At 37.8% G+C, this 25,762-nt stretch overlaps 1 protein-coding gene across 3 annotated transcripts in view; it reads right to left on the reverse strand.

Moving 5' to 3' along the window:
- The window catches only part of LSAMP (limbic system associated membrane protein), a 679,473-nt gene that overhangs the window by 337,010 nt on the left and 316,701 nt on the right, over nt 1-25,762 (reverse strand). For all 3 annotated transcript variants that reach the window (XM_090276849.1, XM_090276839.1, XM_090276855.1), the window contains exon 2: nt 2,434-2,666. In XM_090276849.1, the coding sequence (XP_090132975.1) occupies nt 2,434-2,666 (233 nt within the window). The remainder of the gene's footprint in view (nt 1-2,433; nt 2,667-25,762) is intronic.

A 25,762-nucleotide genomic window follows, 5' to 3' on the forward strand; every position in this document is an offset into this window, starting at 1 on the left:
GTTAATTTCACTTGTGTTGATATGGCATGGAGGTGTATGTAGTATAATCTAACCTAGTTCTAGCTCTAACCCTGTTGGGATGATCATGTTTGTAGCCAAAAACTGTACAGATGAATAAGAAAGAAATGAAATAGCATTGAACATCAGGCACTAAAAACTCTGACTTAAATATAAATGTGGTAGCTCTTAAAGTAATAATACAAATTTTCCATTCTAGTAGGAAGTGCTTTAGATTTGATTCCAAGTTGGTTTGACTCCAAACTACTCCCTGAACTTTCTGGGTGATGTTGAACAAGTAACCTAAATTTAATGAACTTTTGTTTCCTCATCTAGAAACCAAGGAATATAATACTTAGATTGTCCAATTTTATTCAGTATAGGACAACAGTGCATGATTTCTAGTAAGGTCTCTGTCAGGCTGCCTTTGCTCTGAGAAATCACCAAGAGAACAGTCTAGGATTTTACACCAGGTTTATTGATGAAAAGGAGGAAAAGGGATTAGAGGTAACAGGGAAACTCCCAGTCAACCTCAAAGGCCCATAGGAGCAAGGGGAAAAGGGGAAGGGGGAAGGGGGAAGTAGAGACTCCCGGTCACCCAGAAAGGATAGTAGGAATTGCCTATTGTCTATGTACCTGCAGGCTCCGACTCCACACTTTTCTGGACATATATTTAGGTTAAGGTGAGTTTATATATTAACACATACAACAAGTTATTTACATTTCCCTGCTTTTCCCCAGTCAATATGGCATGCTAGGTCCATCAGCATTTCTTCTGAGAACAAGCAAAGTCCATTTTCATTTCTTACAGGGGAAGCTGGGACCTAGGTTAATTTGGATACAGCTCATTTGCATATGTCAAAAGTCCAGCAGGCAGTCCAGCCGCCACCATGTTCTGACAGTCTCTAGAGACTTTACAATGACATTAAAGGCTGTGAAGGTACAAATATTGCGTAGCAATCTCATTATAAAATGTGGAGCTGGTCATTACATAAAATCTGTTCTAAGGGATCTTAAGTAAACTTAGTTATTATCTCCCTTTCTTCTGCTATTGAATGAGGTAGGTTTTTGTTTTTGAGGTATGTCTGTGTGTAAGAGACAGAGAGAGAAAGATTGTGAGCATTTGTTTTGAGGGAAATGGTAAATTACCATTTACATACTTACAATTCTCTAGTTCTGCTTAAACATTTTAAATGGGCTGCCTGAGACCCAAGCCCTAGTATCTCTTGTTACTGGATCTCAAGTACTGTCTACTAAACTAAAAGGTAAGCATTCTATGCTTTGAATGTGAGAGGAACTTTGGCAGTCAGTAGACATCCCTTTTAAAAGCAATAAAATGAAGCTGTCAGCCATTGCAAATGGACCAAGATGGAGGTCACATGACTAAACAGCCCCTGCAGCAGGCAGCCTCTGATGTATTTTACTCCAGTTTCAACCTATTAATCAGAGGAGTTGGAAGAGCAATAATTTAAATGCTGCAATAATCAATTACATACACATTAATAGAAGTTACAGTCAAACTTTGCCACACCACTGACTGCACTGGAATCTTGACAGGAGCCCTACGGCCATGCCTAATTTGCATTAAATTTACATAAAATCATAAATCAAGAATACATGAACACAACCCTAATATTTGTTAGTACTTATATCTTGTTAGATGGATTGAAACTGCTGGTAGTTTGAATTAGCTTGCAATAAAATTGTGCAGCTGATCAGCTTTGTTCTCATTCTGCAATTGTGAGCAATGGGACCCAAGAGAGCTATAGTCTGGGTGTGTGTGTATGCCATTTAGGGTTTTCATCCTGTAAAACCATGACTCAGATGTTTCCTTGGAAATCCCAGTCTAGAAGCAGATTATCCCCAATAACTTTGCAGATCCTTGTCACTGGATTTGCTCACAAATAACATACCATTAGATGGAGCCACAAACTACATAGAAAGCTGGTTGGTTAGCTGAGAGGATAAGGCCTCTGGTAATTTTTATTTTTCCAAACAACATTTACTATCATAAAAACAGGTAATTAGTAATATTCTTTAGGCTGAGGATAGGTTAAAAATCAAACCTTCAGCAAAGTGTCCAGTATTCAAGAGTGTGATGAAGGGGATTAGACATGGTTTTAAGCATTTTGTGTGTTCTTGTGCTCCTGTTTCAACCTATTCCAACAGCTGTGGGCTTTGCTGTGTATTATCACACTCAGGGCTGGGAGAAACCATTCTCACAGTGGCAAGACTCAACTCTCTATATTCTCCTTAGTCCTCTCAAAACAGTTTTAACTCTGTTCTTTTAGAGAGAAAACAGATACTTAAGTGCCATGATGTATTTTAAATCTTCCTTTTTTTCCCCAGAAAGGATGATGCAAGTATTTTATACACTGGATTATTCAATACCTCCAACCTCTCCTTTCCTACCCATTAATCCCATCCTTTTCTTACCTTGCACAATCAAGTAAACTTGAGAGGTCTTGGGCTCATGCTGTGTCTGAACCGAGCAAGTATAGGAACCCTCATCATAGACATCCACTTTCTGGATTCGAAGGCTGTATTCCAGAGAATGGCGTTTTTCCAGTTCAACCCGGGGGTCCAGAGACCACTTGTCATCCCCAGCAAAAATGATTCCAGAACGGTTCAACCAGGCCACCTTCGAGTTCTTATCTTCTACAACGCACCTGTCAGAGCAGAATAACATTAGAGCCTTAGCCATACCTGCATCTGTATTCATTCTCCACATGATTAGACTCAACAAGACCAGTCAATATATATATATATATATATATATATATATATATGCAGGATGAACCACTGAAATTCTCTTTCTTAGGATCTTAAGTATCATCACTATTTCTCCGTTAGGACCTAATCAGATTTAAAGGGATAGGTGTCAATGTATTAGACTCAATTCAGCAATAAACAATCTGAGTGTGAGTAATGCAGACAAATAAAGTTAAATGGTATTGATTTCCCACTACATTATCTTCTTGTCTAGGAAAAGGGCATTTACACAGAACTCCATCTATTTAAGTAACTTTGAGAATTAGATGATTGATAATGTGATAATTTTACTCAGTTTTGAATTGTATTTATTCTTTCATAACTGTTTCCTAAAGTCTGTGTGATGGTGTATTCAAGTACTGCCCCACCACTATAGGAATTAGATTAGATTTCGGAGTTTGCATCTGATCTGTATGAGTTTGGAGTGACCACTCCTGGGAGTGAGATGTATGTGAGCAGGTCCAAGTAAGTGAATAGGTGTTGTGTCAGGATAATCAAAGCCCGTATTATCTTGCCTACTTGTGGTTCCAGCTGCTGAGGGCTGTAGGTTGCCTGCATTTCAGACCACAGTAGAATGAATTCAATCTTTTATGGGAGATGAAGAAACCAATTTTGTAGTTTCTATTCCAAGGAAGATGAAGGAAACTTAATTTTAGAAAAAAAGCTAAAAGAGTCTCTCCCTGAAACTTGAAAGAAAGGAGCAAAGTGCATAGATTAGTGAAGGGGTAAATGCTCCATGGTAAGTGCAGTTTTCTTCAATTCTATCAAGAATCTGGAAATTTACAAATCAAGCAAAAGAAAATTCTCTCTGCATCACTTTGGCAAGATTTATGTTTGCCCCACAGGAACATTGTCCCAGACCCTGCACACAGCTGCAGAGCCAGCTGTTCAGCACTCTGGGACACTAGAGATGGACAGAAGGAGCCTAGAATATGACAGCAAAACAATTAAAATACCATGCTTCCCTGTATTTCCAAACCAACTCAAATCTAAGTTTCCTCTCAGGTCCAAACAGCCAAGCATAGAGATTCTACACCTATGCATAGACAGGAAATCGATGTCCTACCCACAGGCTGTCCACCATAGGGATACAGAGGGCAATTTGTATCTTTTATAAGGAGAAAAGATGAGCCCCCCCACCCCTAGGTTGGAATATCATAAATAAATACCTGTTTCTCTCAACACTAATTTTTGGGTCATCCACCAAAGTGCCACATGAATGGGCCCTCGTTTGCTCAGTTACAGTGAGACTGTCTAACAAGGCTACCTTTAGAAAAGGGCTCTGCAGTTTAGTTTGCCTGTATTGTAAAAGGTCAAGACTTCTACGGTCAAGACCTTAAAATTAAGATCTTAATAAGATTCTCTGCCATGAATCTTATTCTTTATTCAGATTCTGATCTCATTCTTCCTCACTTTGTTTTCCTTTTACCTAAAGTACCTTTTGCAACGTTTTCCTTTGGCAAGCTCCTACACAAAACCCATCTCAGATGTGCCCTGCCTTGTGATGTATTCTCCAATTTCCCTAGTTGTTTCCCTGCTTGTGCTAGCACTTTAATTCTTTGTTCTTCTGCCTCACATCAATATTTAAGAGTAAAGCACAGCCATGTCTTCTCAATATTTACATCTTTATTGTCTCACAAAGATCCTGATAAATAAGAACACTCAGTAATTGTTTAATAGATGAATGAACATACCAACAGCTTTCTCCTCCGATTTCACAATCTTAGAGATGTCGCTCTTCTAATACAATATTGAAGTTGGAAGAATTTTACTATTCCTAGTGGTTTCACATTGAGGACTAACCACCTTCAGCAGCATAACCTAATTCGATGAGTCTACAGAGGGTTTATGACTGAATCATAACCAATTTCCTCACTATTCATCTCAATTGAAATAAGTTAATTTGATTTTATGGAACTTAAAAAAATTTTCCCCCCACTTTACTTCCCTCTGAAGTTAGCAATTTTTTTTTTCCATCAAGATACTAATTTCTTCATTTTCACCCTGACTGGGTGGCTAAGTGGGTTGGGCATCAACTTGCAAAATGAAAGGTTGCCATTTCAATTCCCAGTCAGGGCACATGCCTGGGTTGCAGGCCAAGTCCCTGGTTGGAGGAGAGCGAGAGGCAACCGATCGATGTTTCTCACACACATTGATGTTTCTCTCCCTCTGTTTCTCTCTCCCTTCCCCTTTCCCTAAAAATAAATAAACAAAATCTTTTTTAAAAGACACTAATTTTCTCATTTTGAATGACAGCACCCAAATCAGCAATCAGAACCAAGCAAAACTTCCCTAAAATACAGAATGAGAGAAACATAAGCTTAAACAAAATGTTTTTAATGATTTACAGCTGAGTTTATCTCAGTCGACTAGATGACAATATATTATTGTTTCTCATGTCTTGCTCTCTCTTTTCCTCTAATGATAGATTTCCTAAAGTTCATATTGTTACCTTCAGTTAGAGTTTTCTCCAAAAGAGCTCTGCTAAAGGAGATAACTACTACAGTTCATCAAAGTATTGTTAACAAAAGAGATGACAGGCCTAAAATAAAGTCACTTGTGCAAAACTCACGTCACCAAACCCAGACTTAATACTTAACCTAATCGCAGTTACAATCTCTCGCAGGAATATAATCTTAAAGCAGTCAACCTGAAATCTCCTGGTCTGCAGTAGTGAGGTAATCTACCTGATAGACCCTTTTCAACAACCCCCCTCCAAAAAAATGAGGTAATTTACTTCTTCTTTGTCTCTGCCCTTCTTGGCCTATAAAAACTTTACATTTTGTAAAGTTTCTTGACTTCCTACTGGAGAGGATGCTGCCCACTCATGAATCCTTAATAAAAACCAATTTGATCTTTCAGTTTTCTCTGTTGAATTTTGTTTCTTAATGGTATGTTCTTATATTCACTTACAGATTTCTCTTAATCATTAGTTCTTAGCAGCAACAAAATGGCAAGAGGAAAATAAAGCAAGATCAAAAGATACATATTCAAATGCAAAACAGCTTGGCCTGCCAGCCCCCAGCAACAAATAAGTGGAGAGCCTTCTCCATTGTGAAGTAAAGTGTGTTTCTGGGAGGCTGATGTTAGATGCAAATCTGCCCCAGGCAATGTTAAAAAAAATTAACCCAACAACAAAAGCAGACCAGACCTATATGTTTTGTTCTATCAAATAACTCACTCAGTCTTTGTTCATCATGGTGGAAATCTAATAATATTTTACAAGAAAGATTAGAAGAGATTAACAATTTTACATTAGCTATTAACCCCATCTATGATAATGCTTTAGCATTAACATCATTAGAATGTCGGATATGGGGTTGCATAAGTTGTAGAAAATATGTTTGTTACAGTGCTATCCTTTGCAGACCATCTACAAGTGAACCGCATTTCTCTAAAACAGTAAAATGCAATTAAATTTCTGTTACTCCACAACAGTAAGCCTGCTCACCCTACCTCTCCAGTGGGAGCTGCCTGGTGTGAGATCAGACCCAAATCTCCCCAAAAGACCTTACAGCTATCCCATTCCTTCTCAATGTCAGATGAAAAGCTAATAATAATGTATTACAGGCCAGATCATTCGCACTTAATAAATGCACTTTTATGCTCCATCCTTGGGAAACAGCCATAGTGGAGACCTAGCATTAGAAGAGCTATTTGTTACCTCGTGTCCCAGGTGCTTTCATAACAGACTCCAGTGTTAGAAATAGGGCAGGTAATGTGCTTCAGTATCAGCAGGCACAAACCTAGAAGAGCCAACTATTCTTTAAAAGCCTTTTGAAAGTTTGACCAGGGTGTGAAATATTTAGCACACTGAAAACATTTATGGGGCTTTTGGCTAGGGAAGAAGTATTTTTCCATTTGCCTAGGAAAAACTTTTTGCCGCTGGTAATACACAGTACAGGGTAAGGGAACAAGTATTACCAGCCAATCCTTTGAGACTGTTGGAACCGCGGTAGAAGCATAATACAAGGGAACTAACTGTCAGGAAGACCTCCCAGCTTCCCATGCTGCCAGCTCCTGCCAGGCACACCCCTCTGAATAGAAACAGCTCTGGAGAGACAGTAGGGCAGTTGGCTGTGGCCTGCTGCATAGCCAAAGAGGCACTGCCATTGAGAAATGGTAGGACAGGTAGTAAATGTCTTCCTTTTATCAATTAGGAATTTCATTTCCTCTGATTGGTGCCTAACAGAAGACAACTCCTGATACTTATGGTTCATGAATTTGCACTGTGACAGGAGTTGGATCTTCATTTTCATTAATGCAATTAGAGTGTTCAAAGAATTTATTTAGAATCACTTAAATGATTTCAAAATGTTCCTACTCTGAAGCTTGGCCCTGTGTAAAAGTAGATTTTCACAAAGTTGTGCAGTTTTTGATGCTAGTAATCTGCTATTTTTATTTTCCGTCTTTTCCCTCTTTTAACACTTATTTTTAGCCATAGGTCATGAAAAATTTGTTTAGTATATTATTTGCAGAGATTTACAAGACTGTTTCTTTTCTGTTTCATTCATTCTGTTAATTCATCAATTAATTGGGTAATGACATTTACTCCCTTTTCACTACTCTCCTGATAAGAGCGTTCAGTGAGCTTGAGGTGGCTGTAATGAATGTTGGTGCAAAAACAAGAGGACTCTAGCAACATCTTGGCAGCAGGTGAAAACCTCTCTGCTTCTGCTAACTAGCACTAAATTTTCAGAGGCAAAGTTAGGGAGATGAATAGAAGGGTTTAGGTAACATGAGACAGCTTCTCCTCCAGTATGTGAAAGATAATTACTCAGTGGGATTTACCTGGACAGAAGCCATGTGCTGTGATGAGGCCTGCTTTCTTGCAGGAATAAGTTTTCCTAGCTAGATAAGAAAACAGAAAGTTGCATTCCAACCTGGATGCCAAATGATAGAGAAATTTGAACTCCACAGATGCTTTAACAAGGGAGCTTAAGGTCAGAACAGGGATACCCCTTAGAAATGTGGAGCCTGGGATCACAACTAATCAAAACCAGTCGCTCTTTTAATGATAGAAAGTATGCAAATATGTGTACCTTAACAAAAGAGCTCAAATGTATGATGAGGGGCAGGATGGGTGATAAGAAAAGAATTGAGCCTGACTGTGCCATCTGAAACAGCTGGCGCCTCTTTTCTTTAGAATGTGAAGGAGGGGATTGGGATGGACAGTAAGCTTCCAAATGATTATAATAAGAAAAGTAATAAAAGATCTAGGAATTAGAACGGCTCACGATCTGAAAAAGTCATTCATTTAACAATTCAATGTTACAATCCCTACTCAACCCTTTAGTATTTTAATAGGTGCATCTTTTGATCCACAGAGCTTATGCTCTCTTATGGTTTTCAGAAACATTGCAACCAGCCTAGGAAGGTTGCAATTAGAAATACTGGATCTGGTGGGATCTGCGGAGCAGGTCTGAGAAGCCCCAGGATTGTTAGTAATTAGAAAGAGAGGGTAGGGAAGAGTTTAATTTGAAAAGAGAACCGTCAGGGAATTGAACTTTGCTCTCTTCAGGGAATCTTCTTTCAAACACCTGGGCCAACCCACCCATAATATCTTTGCCAATATCTATATTTCTTTTTACTCTACCCAAGGCCATTTTAATAACAAAAATTTGCAACCTATTAGATTTACCCATAATTGATTTAAGTAATTTTTAAAATATTTTAATCACTTATTACCTGAATAGCTGAATAGCTGCCGTGACTTTAGCCTTTGAGAATTTAAATTTGAGTTTGTTATATTCATATTGTAACAGAACCCCTGGGCTGTTCCGATTTGAAACAGAACCCACAGGCTCTTTAGTTAAGGGCCCGATTGCCCGCTGCCAGAATTAGAACTCTCAATACCAGAGTTTCATGAAAATAAAAAGAATTGTTTATTTAATAGTTATATAGATTTAGATTATTTGCGGATTTCTGCTAAGTCTTATGTTCTTTAAAACACCCACAAACACATAGTTCTGCCTTCTCCTACCAAACCAGGCTAGTTTTAGAAAAGTTAGAAATACCATTTCCCTACTTCCTAGGCACAGTTCAGCTTTACCGGTAGCTGCCAATCAATTCTGATTGGGGAGGTCTTTATGTGTTGTGCTGCCTGCCAGCTTTCAATGCAGAACCACATGGATTCTCAGCCTCCTTGTAAACTGCCTTTTCAAAGCCGCATGGTGTTTCCCTCTCAAAAATACATGGAGAACCTCCTCAAAACCACATGGAGAACTCCCTTCTTAAAGCAGCCTGGATAGCCCTTCTTAAAGCAGCATGGAGAGCCCCTATAAAAATGTCTGCAGCTGCTTTTTAAATCCCTGACTGCATCCTCTGATGCAGTGGGCATGGCGAGCAGTTCTGACCATTCACAGAACCCCACACAGGATCCATAAGCTCTTTCATACCATTCCATGGTCCAAGACCCCTCCCATCTTCTTGGGCCTTGGAAGTGTTAGAAACAAGGTCATAGTGACTCCCAAACCAGTAGCAAAGTCATTGGTAACAAAAGGCAAATGTAATTGAAGGGTCTTAAGGGAAAATGTAATTAAAGGATCTCTGAGAAGGGAGTGGATAACATTAGCATATTCACAAATCACAATAGGGGCATTTAGATGAACGCGTTAGATTGTACCTCAGGAGTATCCAGTCATGGAGAAACGGGGAAGGAGGAGAGGGGAGGGGAAACTAGTTGCGTTAGGGTGGGGAAGCTAAGACTATAAAACCAGGTTCCTTTGTCTACTTGGGGCGCACATTCTCCTGGCTATGAGGGTGCGCCCAGCTCTGCAGACTCGTGAATAAAGGCCTCGCTTTACTGCTCAAGTCCTGTGTCCCGGTTTTTATTGTGAGCGTTTCTCACAGAAGTATCAAAGCCATTTGAGCAACAAATTTGCCAGCCACTAGCCTCAGGCATGCAAAGGCATCCTAAAAGCTGCTTCCTTTTCCCCATTTCCCAGCCGCAAGCTCTGGGTTTTTTTTGGACACCCCAAGTCTGTATCAATTTCCCTGATAATTATGAAATGTTTTCCTAAGTACTAGTGAGTTTAAGGTTCTGAGACTCCAGCATTCAGATGCTTTTTAAAAAATGCATTCAGGAAGATAAAGAAAACCAGAAATGTATCTGCAACAAATAAACATGAGAGAGTGTGTAAGGAAAAGAGAAAGAAGGAACTCAAACTCAGTGTCAGAGAATGTGAGAAATAGGGGAGAGAAACAGAAAAAGAGATGCTACAGAGCAAGTATTACAGAATTGTAAAAGAGCAGCTGAAGCTCCAAATTTTGGGGAATGGGACTCAGTGGAGTGCAGCTATTTTCCTGAGAGAGACCTCGCTTCTTAATATGTAAATAGCTATAGCCAATCCACACGCCAGGGAGATGTGAGGGGCTTTGACTGTAGAATGGTGACGAAAAGCTTACCATACCTGCGCTAAATTCTACAAGTGGCCACAACTGGTCACCATACCCACTGTGTCACAGGCTGCCGTCAGGAATTTAAAAATAAGATATCAGCCATTAAGTAGGGGATAGCCACGTGGTTTAAAAGGGAGCAGAAGCGCCCCACCAGTCGGGTAGGTTGGGTAGGTAAGAAGGTGCCACGTGGTTCTGGATTAAGAGCTGAAAAGCACCTTGATACAGGGAAAAAAAAATAACTCAGTCAGGCACTAATGAATGGGAGCTGCCAATAAAGCTGAACTGTGTCTGGGAAATATTACACAAAGCCATGGACTTCTATTTTCCTAGAGGGAAATGGTACCTCTGACTTTTATGTTCTGAAACCAGCCTGGTTTGGCAGAGGGAGGGAGAACTATGTATTTTTGGGGTATTTTAAAGGGAGTGGGACTTAATGGCAGAAATCTGCCATTAATCTAAATCTGTATAACCTTTAAATAAATAATTCCTTTCCTTTTCACCAAACTCTGATATTGGGAGTTACTTTTTTTTCTTTTTTTTTTGCGATGGGCAATCAAGCCCCTCATAACTGAATAGCCCATGTGTTCTGTTTCAAAATTAGATCAAGAAGTTTATAGAAAAAGCCAAAGGAAATTCCAGAATAGAAATTCAGAATGACTTGTTTTTAAGTAGGGCATATAGAAAAGAGAAATAAAAAGTATTGGAGTTCAGACATGTTAGATCATGCTCTCTCATCTCAAGTCCTTCCCACCCCTGAAACAGCAAACTTGAAGGATCAGTAAGTGATGTAGGTTAGAGAAGTTGAGAAATTCAAAAATATTTTTACTGTATGTTTTATCAAAAAACACCCATTCTGCACCAAAATTTCAGAAAGGATGAAATAAAATCAATCAGAATCTTAACAGTACTTAATTCTGGTGATTTATATTTAAAGTGATACAGTCACACTTATGTTTAATTACGATCATATTGAGCTTACAACTTATATGTTTATACACTTATACAAAGGTATATAACATTGAACTCTACATTTAAAACAATTGTATTAGACAAATACTGCATGTGAATCACTGCCCTCTTACGCATTTACCAAGTAGCTCTTGAAGGTATTCCCTACAACAGGGATCCTGGGATAACTGACCCTAATGCCTGTGTAGTACACCATGCATGAGGTTAGCATAATGTGAACTCAGTCTAGGTGGAGGAGTCTTAGGATTTGAAACTGATTCCTAGGGTGTCTCTAATGAACACCAGACTGTGTCCCCAAGGTGCACGTGTTGCTGTGTGGTACGGAATTTTAAAGTTAGAATAGAATAATGAGGAAAGGTAGTCTCAGGAGGTTTAAATCTCAACTCCACAACACATCAGTTAAAATAACTTAGGCAAATTATTTCACATCTCTTAAGTATATCCATTGGATTGTTTTGGGAATTAATAAATCATTAAATACAAAGCCCTGAGAACAATATCTGGCATATGAAAACTGATCAATAATTGTTACAAATTATGATTGTTACTGTCATTGTTGTGATTATTATTGCTATTATATTTACTAGTCACAAAATGAGGAAGAATGGGATGTGAGACTTTTTTCTGAATCACATAAGTTAATGATTGCAAGAGAGAAGGAGCAATGAGGAGGGTCTCAGGAAAGCTCACTGTGGGGAAAACGCTGATTGAGGTATAATTTGATGAGATGACCTTCTAAATGGAAAAAAAGAAAATAGTAGAAAACCACATTGAAAATGTTGAACTTTTACATAAGCCCTACATTCCTGGAAAGCAAGAATGATTAACACCAATCCTCCACCCCACCTGTGTGCCCCACCCCCGCCACTTTTGTATTCCAGGAAATGCCAAATTGCAAAGGCCCCCAGTACTCTCATAGAACATGAAGCAAGCCTCATCCTTATTCTGCATGACATCCATAAGCCTTCGGTGACTCTCCGCCCCTGTGAAACCCTGGCTCTCTTCCTTCTTCTTATTGCACTGATGTGAGTAACATCATTTCAGTAACAATCTGGGGCCTTTTGTCTTTCACAAGTATCACAAAGTTCTCTGTGCTGGGTTTCCCTTTGGAAACATGGTCTGGGAGCAGTGCCAGAGCAGTTCTGGACAGTGCATGGGATAGCAGGAAGAAGTTAGAAAAGGGAGGCTTTATCTTTATTTGGGTGTGAACCTGCTCATTATATTATCTCTTATTTCACACAATATGTGCATTGCAGAAGTGTGTTTTTTTCTGGTGGCTTAGCAATTGCTATTAGAAAACCAGAGATCCCTGAATATAACAAAACCATGAGCTATAATAAAATCAAACATTTAAGAAAGCAGTTGTAGCACTTTTTATACTCACATATTTAAAAGAAATAGTAATTCTGCTTTTATAAAAACACTAACAGTAATACTATCAACATTTATAATTTTGTCAAACCCACCATATTGGTCACACAATTAAAATATTGAAAGGGAACCCCTTAGGCTGACTTTAAATTTCAATGATCTGCCTACACTTTGGATCATTCCTCTGAGTGGGTCATAAAGCTGGGAATTTGGCAGAGTCCCTATATTTTATTATGCTTTTCTTTGTTTTATCCTACTGGGTTAATAGCTGAGTATTGCTGCTTTTAGAATCTAGGATAACTTGCTAATGTAGATGCTTTTTAATAGTATTTTATAAAGTGGAAGGGATTGTTTTGCTTATTATTCATCTCTATAACTGTAGGTTTTGAAGATTTTTCAAAACACTTTAAATAAAATCTTCAGTTTAGCTTAGATTTTATAAACTGATAAAATAAATCCAATATGGCTTGCATTTGGGGAAACTTATTTTTTTCTTAAAATAAGCCAAGACATCTATGTTACTTATAAGAGACCAAATAGGAAGCAAAGTTGGAAGATGCCTTAATAAAAAAAAATAAAGACTGATGTTAGTTGAGCATCTAGTTTGTGCCAGGCACTGCTCAGATATGTTAATGCTATTAGATTTAATTCTCACAACAATGCATGTGAGGGGATAAGTACTCTGATTATCCACATTGGACAGAAGAGGAAAGTGATCACAGGTCAACAACATTGTTCATGGAACTTAGTCAATAAATGGTGGCTCAGGGAATGTCATTTAATCCAGTGTAAACTTTTTGCTTTCTATATCTGTTACCTCTTGTTGCTTTTGTCCTAAGTCCAGTTTTCTATTTTCTTTAGTTCATAGTATTATTTTTTTCTGTTTATTCATTTTGGTGGAACACATCCTAATTTCCTGATTAAGATGTGTGACATGTATTCATTATTTTATAAATTTTGTCTATCAATCCAACATGAAGGTAAAAAAAGTCAACTTTGTTCAGTTGAGAGATCTGTATTGGAAATGATTTTCCTCCACAATTTTGGAATTATTTCCCATTCAATTCTAAATCCCAGTTTTGCTATTGAGAGGTCCAAAATCACTTTGATAACTGCTCCTTTGAATGTTATTTGCTTTCCTGGTTTTTTCCCCCTACTTGGATGCCTACAGGTTCTTTTTGTCCCAGTATTTGGAAATTCAAGGCAAAGTATTTGGATGGGTCTACTTTCTTCTATTGCACTTTCAACCATGTTCTTCAGGAAATTTTTATTGAACTCTTTCATTAGTGATTTCCACCTTTCCTTTTCTCTGCTTCCTTTTTCTGAAATTACTATTATTTGCATTGTAAGCCTTCTGCACCGGTCCTGTTGGGTCACCTTTATTCCCCCTCTACCTTCCATCTTTCTGTCTTTTGCCTCCACTTCCTGAGTAATTTTCTCAATGTTTAATGTCAATGTCTAGTGAGTTTTATTATTTCTACCACCATGTTTTAAATTTCCAAGATCTATTGTATATGGGTGCAATATCTTCTCTTGTCTAAGAATATTAATAATATTTTAAAGTTACTTTTTTTTCTTGCTTAAATCCTCTCTTTTCTTCAAGTTGCCTTTATCTGTTTGTTTCTTCTAGTTTCTCTCTTTGGTGTCAGAGGCATTCCTTAGATATCTGGTAATCTTCATTTGTCATTAATATTTAAAATAGGAAATAAAATATAAGTGAATCTTGGAAAACTCTCTAGCCATGTCAGAAGTTTGACTACCAGAGCCTTCCATGTTGGAGAGTCCATGTATAGGTACTCTGGCCAAGATGTCTAGCTGAGTCCAGCCTTCCAGTCATCCCATAAAAGTGCCAGAAAAATGAGCCCACCTGGACCCTGCACACTAATTGTGGGCTGAATTGAATAAAGCAACCTCAGTTAACACCACATAGAAAAGAGGAATCACCTAGCCAAGCCCTGTTCAAATTCCTGGATCTTGAGATATAACAAAGTTGTTGTTATAAGCCACTAAGATTTGGATCATTTTTAATGTAACAATTAATAATCGAAACATTATATTTATATGCATTTACACAGAGAGGTGATGTCTAACATACTGGTAAGTTAAAATAAATGAAACTTGTATAATGACTTAAAAAATAGTGATTGGAAATTCTGATGGTTTAGGTGGGACTTCTTGATGGGGAGATTTACTATAAGATTTCTTACAGGAACAGCACAGCCTCCCCTACCCTGTTACTTATTATTATTATTTTATATTTAAGTTTTTAAATTACATTCAGTATTATTTTGTATTAGTTTCATGATGGCCAGAGGGCAAGGGGATGGGGGATTGGGTGAAAAAGGTGAAGGGATTAAGAAGTACAAATTAGTAGCTACAAAATAGTCACAGGAACATTATTATTTTTAAAATTAGTTTTATTTTTAGGACAGTTTAAGACTTACAGAACAATTACAAAGTCGATACAAATTTCCCATAAACTCCTCACCAATTTTCCCTTATTATTAACATATTACATTAGTATGGTATATTTGTCATAATTAATAGGCTAATACTGGTACATTATTACTATTAATTAGAGTACACTGCTTTACTTTTTGCCTAATATCCATTTTCTCTTCCAGAATCACATTTCTTTACAGTTTTTGTCTAAATGTCTCTCTTCTCTCTTAGGATCGCTTGCAGGATACCACATTAGTTGACATATCTCTTAGGCTCCTCTTGGCTGTGACAGTCTCAGACTTGCCTTGTTTGTAGATTAGGGTTACGAGTTTTGGGGGAGGAAACCATAGGGATGTAGTGCCATTTTTTTTACATAATGAGAAGAGTACATGCTATCAATATGACTGTTGCTCTTGACTTGACCACATTGACCTCAATTGCCTGGCGGAAGTGGTGTTTGGTAAGTTTCTCTCCTTTTTTCCTCCCTTCCTTTCCATATTGTCCTCTTTGGAAGGAAGACACTATGAGCAGCCCACACTTAAGGAGTGGAGAACTATACCCCACCTCCTGGAAGGTACTGTATCTGCATAGTTTACTTGGAATTCTTCTGCATAGGAGATTTGTTTCTTCCCACATTTATAATCAATCATTTATTTATATCAGTATGAATTCATATTCATAGATTTTTTATATGATGCCTATTTTTAGATCTTTCCTTTTTAGTTAGTTATATTCCCCAGGAAAGAGTCATACAATATTCTGCAAAAGGTAATATCTAGCTGCCAATATTCTGAAGTCTCAGTGGAAAATTAAAGCTTGTTTTCATATTTGACATGAAAATACGATGTACCCAAGTCTCAACTGCCTCTGGTTTCCCTCAGCACAGAGACCCTGTTTTACTTTCTCCAGAGAATGAACCTAAATTATTTTGCTTAGTTTAGTTAAGGAGAGTCGGCCAGGGAAATGAACAAAGGAAGAGATCTATGGATTTAACTTATTTTTAAATATTATTCCAACCATTTTGCTTGTTTTAGTTGCCCCTCCACCTCCACCTTGATCTTCTCCCAATTTCCAGTGGTCTATGGTGCTGCCAGTTCCTAAACACTGTGGGGATTTAATTGTTTATGCTATTACAACTGTTCCTGCTTCTTCCCCCCTTTCCCCCCTGCACCCAGCCCCACCCTCTCCCCTCCCCCTGTCAGTCTCCATAAGGTTGTCTGTGTCCAGGGGTCATGCATATATCGTCGTCGTCGGCAGCCGTCCGTCTCGAGAGACGATGGTGTAGCTTCTTAAGAGTCTATCTGCACCGCCGAGAATGGCTGTGCAGTCCGACTCGGGAGTGACAGGGTATCTGTCTCCTCCCGTGTTGAATCGACATCTTGCGATGACGCTGGAGTGTCCCCTCCAGTGAAGCTGAAGCTACAGAGCCTGGGCAGGGTGATATGGAGGGTCTGCTGTTGTCCATGCAGCAGATCCCCCCTCTCTTCGCAGCTGAAGGATCCAAGGGAAAGATGGAGTCAATACAGCTTGGCTTCAGGTGCACCGCAGGAGTTGCCGGTGTTGACTACAACGTCAAACTGCCTTAGGGACTCCGGCTCCGGATTTTCTGTCGGGGTTTACTCCCTTAGCCTTTCCCCTGAAGAGGTATGCCGCAAGGCAGCGGAGGTTTTTTGGAGTCAGAGTTTTCCTTCTTTGGTTAATCCCTTTACCATCTTTTATCCAGTCCCCTTACTCCTCTCTGGTAGCTGCCAATCTGTTCCACATATCTATGCTTCTGTTTCTATTTTGTTTATTAGTTTACTGTGTTCATTAGATTCCACATAAAAGTGAGATCATGTGGCATTTGTCCTTCACTGACTGGCTTATTTCACTTAGCATAATATTCTTCAGGTCAATTTCTGGTGTATAGGGTGAGTATCTTCTTTTTCACTGCTGCACAGTACTCCATTGTGTGAATGTTGTACCATTGCGTTCTTATCCACTCATCTGCTGATGGGCACTTAGGCTGTTTTAATAGCACTGTTATGAACATAGGTATGGATATATATTTTTTGTATTGGCATTTCAGGATACTTAGGATATATTCCCAGAAGTGGGATTGCTGAGTCAAAAGGAAGTTACATTTTTAATTTTTTGAGGATACTCCATATTGTTTTACACAGTGGCTGCACCAGACTCTATTGCTACTAACAGTGCACTAGGGTTCTCCTTTCTCCACATCCTTGCCAACACTTATTTTTGGTTGATTTATTGATGGTAGCCATTCTGACAGATGTGAGGTAGTATCTCCTTTTGGTGTTAATTTGCATCTCTCTGATGATTAGTGATGTCGGAGATGCAAATTAAAATGCTGTGAGGATTTTGTGGAAAAAATTAGTTTGGTTCTCAGCCCTCCTCATTATTGGCTTAGGTTTCAGCATTTTCATGTTTGCTTAAACAGTTTCTCTCATCCAACTGCTTTACAGCCTCCAACATTGATTTTGCTCTACTCTCCTGTCCTGTTCTCCTCACCTCCCTCTATGCTTGTCTTCAGGGGGGAAAAAATCCCTGCAGAGCAGGTTTAGTAGAATTTTGGGACAGCAAATATGTTCAATCTGTCATCTTTTCAGATTCACTCAGGATTCACTCAGATTCACAGAGGCTCTGTATCTCCATTATTCACACACGTCTGTTGAAGAGTATGAGGCAAATACTGATTGAGCCTTGAATGCATGAAAATAGGAAGCAGAGTCAGGACTCAAATACAAATATAAATCCAATTTAATTTTCATTTTTTACATTACATTCAAATTTCATTACTTATCAATTATAAAGTTTGTTATCTTCAATTTTTTATAAGATCTTGTAGATCAGTGCTTTTCAAACTTTTATGTGCATATAAATACTCTGGGTATCTTTTAAAATGTAGATTCTGATTGAATAAGTCTGGGTTGAGTCTCTGCTGGTCCAAGGACTACAAACCTGTATAGCTAGAATGTTTATTAATAGATATATAGCACTATATATTCTAGCATTAAAATACCATTTTACATTTTATTTCTTATGTAGAGGAACTATTTGCATAACAATTTTATCAAATTCAGGACTTGGATAGCAATGAGTTGTCCCGGGGAAAGGAAGAACTGGAGGCTCAGGTCAACCTACCAGTTGAATAAATATAGTACAGTATTCCCTCACTTATCGCGGGTATTATGTTCCAGACCCCCCCACCCCGCGAAGTAGGAGCCTTACATTTATTCTACACTCTTAAACCTACGTAACTTTAACAACACACGTATACAGTACTGCAAAATCCCGCGATATAGTGAAAAATCCGCGATAAATAATTAAATATATTTTTTTAAATTCCGCGAGGTCCCTCTCTATATCGTGGTTCACTTATCGCAGCCTCACTGTATTGCGAGATTTTAAAAAATATTATATTTAATTATTTATCGCGGATTTTTTGCTATATCATGGGATTTTGCAGTACTGTATACGTATGTTATTAAAGTTACATAGGTTTAAGAGTGTAGAATAAATGTAAGGTCCCTACTTCGCGGGGGCGTCTGGAACATAATACCCGTGATAAGTGAGGAATTACCGTATATAGGCTGTAATGTAAGAGTGCAACATATATATATGTGTGTGTGTGTGTGCGTATTCATTTTGAGCTCACTACCCAGAGCCATATTTATGATAACTCTGTCATTAGTGTGCATATATTCTGTGTACAAGTACATATTTGGTGTACTAACTTCAACATTTGTTTTATTTCATCTTTCTTATTGTCATTCTTTCTTTTGCCTTCATTTCCTTGTCTCTTAATAAATATTACTTGCATGCATAGTTAAGCCATCTTAAATCAGTTCGGTATAAGATATAAGGGATTGTTTTATATATATATACACACACACACAGAGATACCCATGTATAGGCATTTCATAATTATTAGCCTCAGGTATTTCTTCACAGATAACAATCTTAACAATCCTTATAGATATCTGACAAAATAAACTTTCCAGTGGAATACATACAAGGTCTGTCCAGAATGTATCCAGCCATGTCATATGAAAAACAGAAAACGAGATATAAGAAACTTGTATATAGGACAATGATACCTCAGTCCCCTTCAAAGAAGGCACATTGGGACCTCACACAGTTCTCCCATTCACCACTTGCTGCTCCGCTGTATTTTCCTGAATCTCATCAATGGTCTAAAATCTCTTCCCTTTCAAAGGTGATTTTAGTTTTGGAAAGAGCCAGCAGTCATAGGGCAATAAATCTGAACTGTAGGGGGGCTGAGTCACCTTGGTGATTCGATGTTTTGCCAAAAAACTCTGCACAAGATGTAATGCATAGCCGTGGCCTTCTGAATCATTTGAATAGTTTCCGCAGAACACAAAATTTGATGTAGATTCATTGCTCTACTCGTTCAGTCATTTTGAATGTGATGGTCACACAATATATGTGCTCACTCACATACTGCCCCCACTGACTAGTACAGTGAAGTCATCATTGTTCACTTATACACATTCCAATCCACTCTCCTTGGCTGCCAGGTTACATCGATGTCACACAAACCATCTCATTATATTAACAATGGCTGGACTTTTCTCAAAAGAATATATATGTACATATCTCAGTAAAATGAAAAAAATATATATATGTCTACTTAACTTCTACTTAGAAAAACCTTCAAATAAACACAGATGAAAATTTTTGTTTTGGGTTTAGGGGTTTTAAGAGTATCACAGACCTTTTAGAATTTTCCTTAGACCCTGGGTAAAAAACAACTAAACAAACAAAATTTGATGGATTCATCTGGCTATCATCATAACTTGAGACAAGCAGCCATTCAGATATTCTTGCTAACTCCCTTTACTTTAATTCTGTGCTCATCAAGTGACCTGATTACAGACTATCAACATTTTCAGATGGATGACAGATACCGTGAAGCCCATTATGGGAACCTTAGGTTAAGAACACTCAAGTTAGGGGAAATATGACCTAGAATCATGGAGTCACAACACCATCAATTATTTTATCCCAATCGCGTTTCATTTGTGTGCACTTTTCTCGTTACTTGAACTCACAGGCCTTTCAGCAGACCTTTCACCTGATCTTTCACCCAATAATAGTTGTCTATGGTGAGACCTTAAGCTGAAACTAAAATATTGCATTCTTGCTTAGCACTGAGATCTCAGTGAATAAAAGAAGTGCTTTGTCAAGTACAAATAGTGGGCCTGGCAACAAGTTTGCAAATTTTCTGACTTCCCCGGTACACATAACCACAAACTTCATAGGTCATAAAGACTTGCTTATTCTTGAGTCAGCTTTGGGAAGTATGGTGGACTGTTAACCACACATTTTTTACTTTATTGAAACTATCTTATAAATTAAAAAAAAATAAATCACAAACTTCTTCCATGATTAGAATAATAACTGACAATGTTTGGTTGGCACAGTATATTTCCTCCTCTGAAAAGTTCTCTAGAACCTAAAAATAGTTGCTCTCATTTAATGAGGTGCTCTGGAGGTGCCAAGCACTCCACATTACAAGTATTACTATCTCAATGAAACTTTCTACCTGCAACACTGTGATGTAGACATTATTATTATGCCCATTTTAGAGATGACAAAACAGGTAGGTTAAGCAATTCACCGAAAGCCATACAGCTGTAAATAGCACAAACAAGTCAAGACTCAGCTAGGCTGACTCTGGAGTCTGCACTTTTCATTATTTCATAACAGGTACTCTCTTCTCAGAGACCTCAGTATAAAAAAATAGAAATCAAGGTATCAAAACATTGAAGACAGATGTATGAAATAACAGAAGAAGTTGATCAAATAATACCAGTTAAATCTAATTGAATTCTATACAGTAGTCCCTCTCTATATTGCAGTTCATTTATCGCAGCCTCACTGTATGTGGAATTTTAAAAAATACTATATTTAATTATTTATTGAGGATTTTTTGTTATATCGTGGGATTTTGCAGTACTGTGTACATACGTTGTTAAAGTTACGCAGGTTTAAGAGTGTAGAATATGTTTAAGAACATAAATAGTGTTTATAAAAGTGTGGAAAAGGTTAATAAGGGACTGGGAATGGATTATAAGTGTGTGGGAAGGATTTATAAAGCCTTAAAATATATATAATTACTAAAATAAATGTAAGGTTCCTACTTCGCAGATTTTCACCTATCGCGGGGGGTGGAGGTGGTCTACAATGTAATACCTGCAATAAGTGAGGGAATATTGTACTGTCATTAAAATGTAGATTGAAGAAATAAATGTAGTGGGCTGATAAAATATTCACTGTATACTGCTGAATGAATAAAGCAAACATACTTTATAGTAAAACACATTTATACGTACTCAGAAAAACAAACACATACACAAATACAGGATATATGTCAAAATGTTATTATGATAATTACCATAATGGTAGGTAAATATGTAGTTTTTGTTTATTTTCTCAAGAATACTCTTCTGATCTTTATACAGCTGACTCCTTTCTGGCTTTTAGAGTTTAGTCCAAATTTCCCCTTTTCAAAGAGGTCTTCCCTGACCCCCTGAAGTAGGCACCTGGATGCTCTTTTTATATCACTATTGATAAGCACTCTATCATAGTTATCATACTTCAATACTTATAAATATCTTTTGTTATTAGTTATTACACAGGCTTTGACTTTTCTATCATCTCCACTATAAGCAGTCTACATGACCATGTCCCTCTTGTTCACATCTGTATATTTCCATGATTTAGAAAGTTGTATGGGTGCTCTTTAACTATGCATTGAATAAATTAGTGAACAAATGACAAATAAATTATATATCTACAATTTAACACACTCTTAAAACCTGTCACTTAACCACAGAAAATCTCAACCTCAAATTTAACCAAAGGAAGTTCATAGATTCTTTCCCTTCAGCCATCCCCACATTGCCCCTATTATCACATATAACTGAGTGCACACTAAATATGGGAACAATGGGAGATGTGGAGAGAGGCTCCCGCTCCATAGGTTACATCTAGTTGGCTTGAAAGACTTCTGAAAAAATTACAATATAGTTATAAAAATACATAAGTGGCAACATAAACTATAAACTCAGAGGGACTACTAGCTTTGAGTTACATTCTAAAATAGAGAAGTCAAAATAGCTTTCTTAAATTCATTTTTTTGATATATCAAAAATTTTAAAAGCAATTCCCATGGTAAAAATTAACAACAGTTAATTATCAGTGTTTGATTAGGTCTCTTCTGCCCATTTTGAAATAAATATAAACAAAGGTAGTGTGAACTGTCTTTGCATTTGGATATGAGTGGTCCCATTTAATATGAGCTTTGGGAGAGTGGCTCATAACACCTGTAGTCATGTGGCACAACTAAAGCAGTTTTTCCTCAGAGATATAGTTTATTCTCAGCATATATTCTAAACATAACTTTCAGTTCTGGCAACTCATTTGGAAAGAAATAGCAGGGAAAGTTTAGCTTTTTCAACTTTGAAGATATTCCAACAATAGGCAAAGCTCTACCACCACATGGGAAACATTATGATACAGAAGGAAGTTGAAGATTAATAACAATTACTTATTTATCATAGAAGTTGAAGAATAAAAACCATTCTGCTTTAATTGCTACACTCTGTCCTTTAACTCTTTAACTCTTGTGAATCAAAAGTGTTTCTGGAATTATGTTTTCATCTTAAATGAATGTGTATCCAGAGTACTAGACTAAAGGAAAAAAATTAATATCTTCCCTGACACTTTGTTAGCATAACAGACATTAAGTTTACCCAATCCATCTTTGGAGTAAGCCCTAACTACCTTGGCTTTGATGCTGTATGATAGTCCCATAAATTTGGAGATGACTGAAGTAATTGAGTTTTAGATAATATATGGTACATTTAGAAAAATGCTCTGTTGATTAAGAAACTATAGAACAAAAACTCTGGAACAAAGGGCCATACGCTTTCCTTACCACCAAATTATGATTTAGAAAAAAAACTTTATGCACTCAGGACCTATAAGAATATGAGTTTGAGGGCTTCTGGCCAAGATGGAGGCCTAGACAGACACGCTGGGCCTCCCTCCACAACTAAGAAGAAATACAACTACCTGAAAACTAGAAACAACCAGAAGTTCCAGAAAATCAAGCTGCATGGAAGTCCAACAAACAAAGATATAAAGAAGAAATACTCATCCAGATAGGTAAGAGGGGTGGAGCTGGGGCAGAGAGGATGAGGTGTGGTGGCGGCAGCGGCAGTGGCAGGCCAATGGAAAGTGCAGTCACACATTTTAAAAAGTGGGGAGGGACACCTGGGGAATGTTTCCAGCTCCTGACCAGACCACGCAGCTCACAGTCCCAGCACCAGGGAAAATCAAGCATCATTGCTTCCGACTGTGCAAACAGGTGGGAGTTGGGGTAGAGAAAGAAACTGTGGGTCTCTAAGCAGTCCACTTGTTTAAAGGGCCCCCACAGTCCTAGAACATCTGCAGACCCACACACTCTGGGAACGACAGCCAGGGCAATAGCCAGAGAGGCACCAGTCCCATACAAAAGTGGGAGATGTGTGTGAAAAGGGGCAAGTGGTGAGTAATGAGCATTGTTCCCTCTCTGATTCCTCTCCCACAAACAGTGCCACAGCATGGTGAAACAGGTCACCCCGTACAGATGAATACCAAAGGCTCTGCCCCTCACAATATAACAGGAGTGACAGCTCTAGCTAAGACACAGAGGAAAATAGACACAGGAGCCTGTCAAGATGAGGAAACAGAGAAGTATGACCCCAAAGAGGGAATGGATCAAGGTTCCAGTGGGAGAACTAAGGGACGAGGAGATAGCCAACCTAACAGATGCAGAATTCAAAACACTGGTAATAAAGATGCTCACAGGCTTGACAGATATGCTTGAGTACGGCAGACACATAAGGGAAGAAGTGAAGGCTATGCTGAGTGAAATGAAAAAAAATCCACACAAAACCAATGGTGAAGGGAAAGAAACCGGGGTTCAAATCAATGATTTGGAATATAAGGAAGAAAAAAACAGTCAACCAGTACAGAATGAGGAAACAAGAATTGAAAAAAATGAGAAGTTTAGGAACCTCAGGGACAACTTTAAACATGCCAACGTCTAAATCATAGGGATGCCAGAAAGAGAAGAGGAAGGGCAAGAAATTGAAAGCTTATGTGATAAAATAATGAAGAAAAACTTTCCAAATTTGGCCAAGGAAATAGACATACAAGTCCAGGAAATGTAGAGTCCCAAACAAGCTAGACCCAAGGAAGACCACACCAAGAGACATTATAATTAGAATGCCAAAAGTGAAAGATAAAGAGAGAATCTTAAAAGCAGCAAGAGAAAATCAGAGAGTTACTTACAAAGGGTGCCTATTAGACTATCAGCTGATTTCTCAAAAGAAACTTTGCAGGCAATAAGGGACTGGCAAGAAATATTCAATGTGATGAAAAGCAAGGACCTACAACCAAGATTACTCTATCCAGGAAAGCTATCATTTAGAAGGGAAGGGCAGGTAAACTGCTTCCCAGACAAGGTAAAGCTAAAAGAGTTCATCATCACCAAGCCATTTTATATTAAATGTAAAGGGACTTATTTAAAAGAAGATCAAAATTATGAACACTAAAATGACAACAAATTCACAACTATCAACAACTGAATCTAAAAAATAAAAACAAAATCCAACTATGCAAACCAGAATAGGGACAGAATCATAGGTATAGGGATCATTTGGAAGTTTATAAACTGGGAAGGGGAAGGGGGAGAAATGGGGAAATGGTACAGGGATTAAGAAGCTTAATTGGTTGGTACAAAACAGATAGGGGAAAGTTAAGAATAATATAGGAAAGGGTGAAGCCAAAGAACTTATATGCATGATCCATGGACATGAACTAAGTGGGGTGGGATTGTCGGGTGGAGGGGGTACTGGGTTAAAGGGAACAAAGGGGAAAGAAATTGGGACTACTGTAACAACACAATCAATAAAATATAGTTAAAAAAATAAAGAATACAAGTTTGAGACAAATACTTCCTTATCACCTTACATGATTAGACTACTAGGTATAAAAGCAAAAAAATGAAATTATTTTCATATGTTTGGTGGAAAATGGACTTTCTCATTTAGAAAGAACAATGGAATACTCAGCATTGTACACTGATGTGCAAAGATGACAAAGTAACTGAGTCACTTGAAAGTAGAAAGGCCCACAAGAGTTGTAAGTCTTTATCAACTAAAACTTTCTCAGTTTGAATAGAAGACCTACCACTTCCATATCCTAGAAACTTGAAGACATCATTACTTCTCACTCATAAAAATTATCTATGGGCTCTGAAGCCTTCTGAGTTGCTCCAAAGTTATATCAAAGTATTAAATTCTTATATTAAACCAATCTAGTCTTGGTGAAATCATCCAGGTTGAGATCATTGTCTCAAAATTTGAAAAGTTTATTTAAATTAAATCATTTGGGGGAAAAAAAACCTAAATCTAAATATATATCATTAGCATTTAAGCATTTTAAGTTAATTAAAATGTAAATGACTTTGAAAACATTTTAGGGACTGATTTACCATCAACCATATTTATAATTACAGTTGTAAACAGGTTTCCAACCAAGAGAGATTTAAAAACATAAAATAAAAATACTAAACTGTGAGAGTAAAATTCTCCATTCAACTTTAAAACTACAGAATGTGTGGAGTTAGGAGACACTTAAAGAAATGAAGTTGTTTATAACAGCTACAGACTGCTGTAGGTGTGGAGGTGGTCACACAGTCAAAGAAGAAAATGCAGCTGGAGTCATAAATACT

Source organism: Furipterus horrens, unplaced genomic scaffold, assembly GCF_987537825.1.
Source record: "Furipterus horrens unplaced genomic scaffold, mFurHor1.1.pri manual_scaffold_1, whole genome shotgun sequence".
NCBI lineage: Eukaryota > Metazoa > Chordata > Mammalia > Chiroptera > Furipteridae > Furipterus > Furipterus horrens.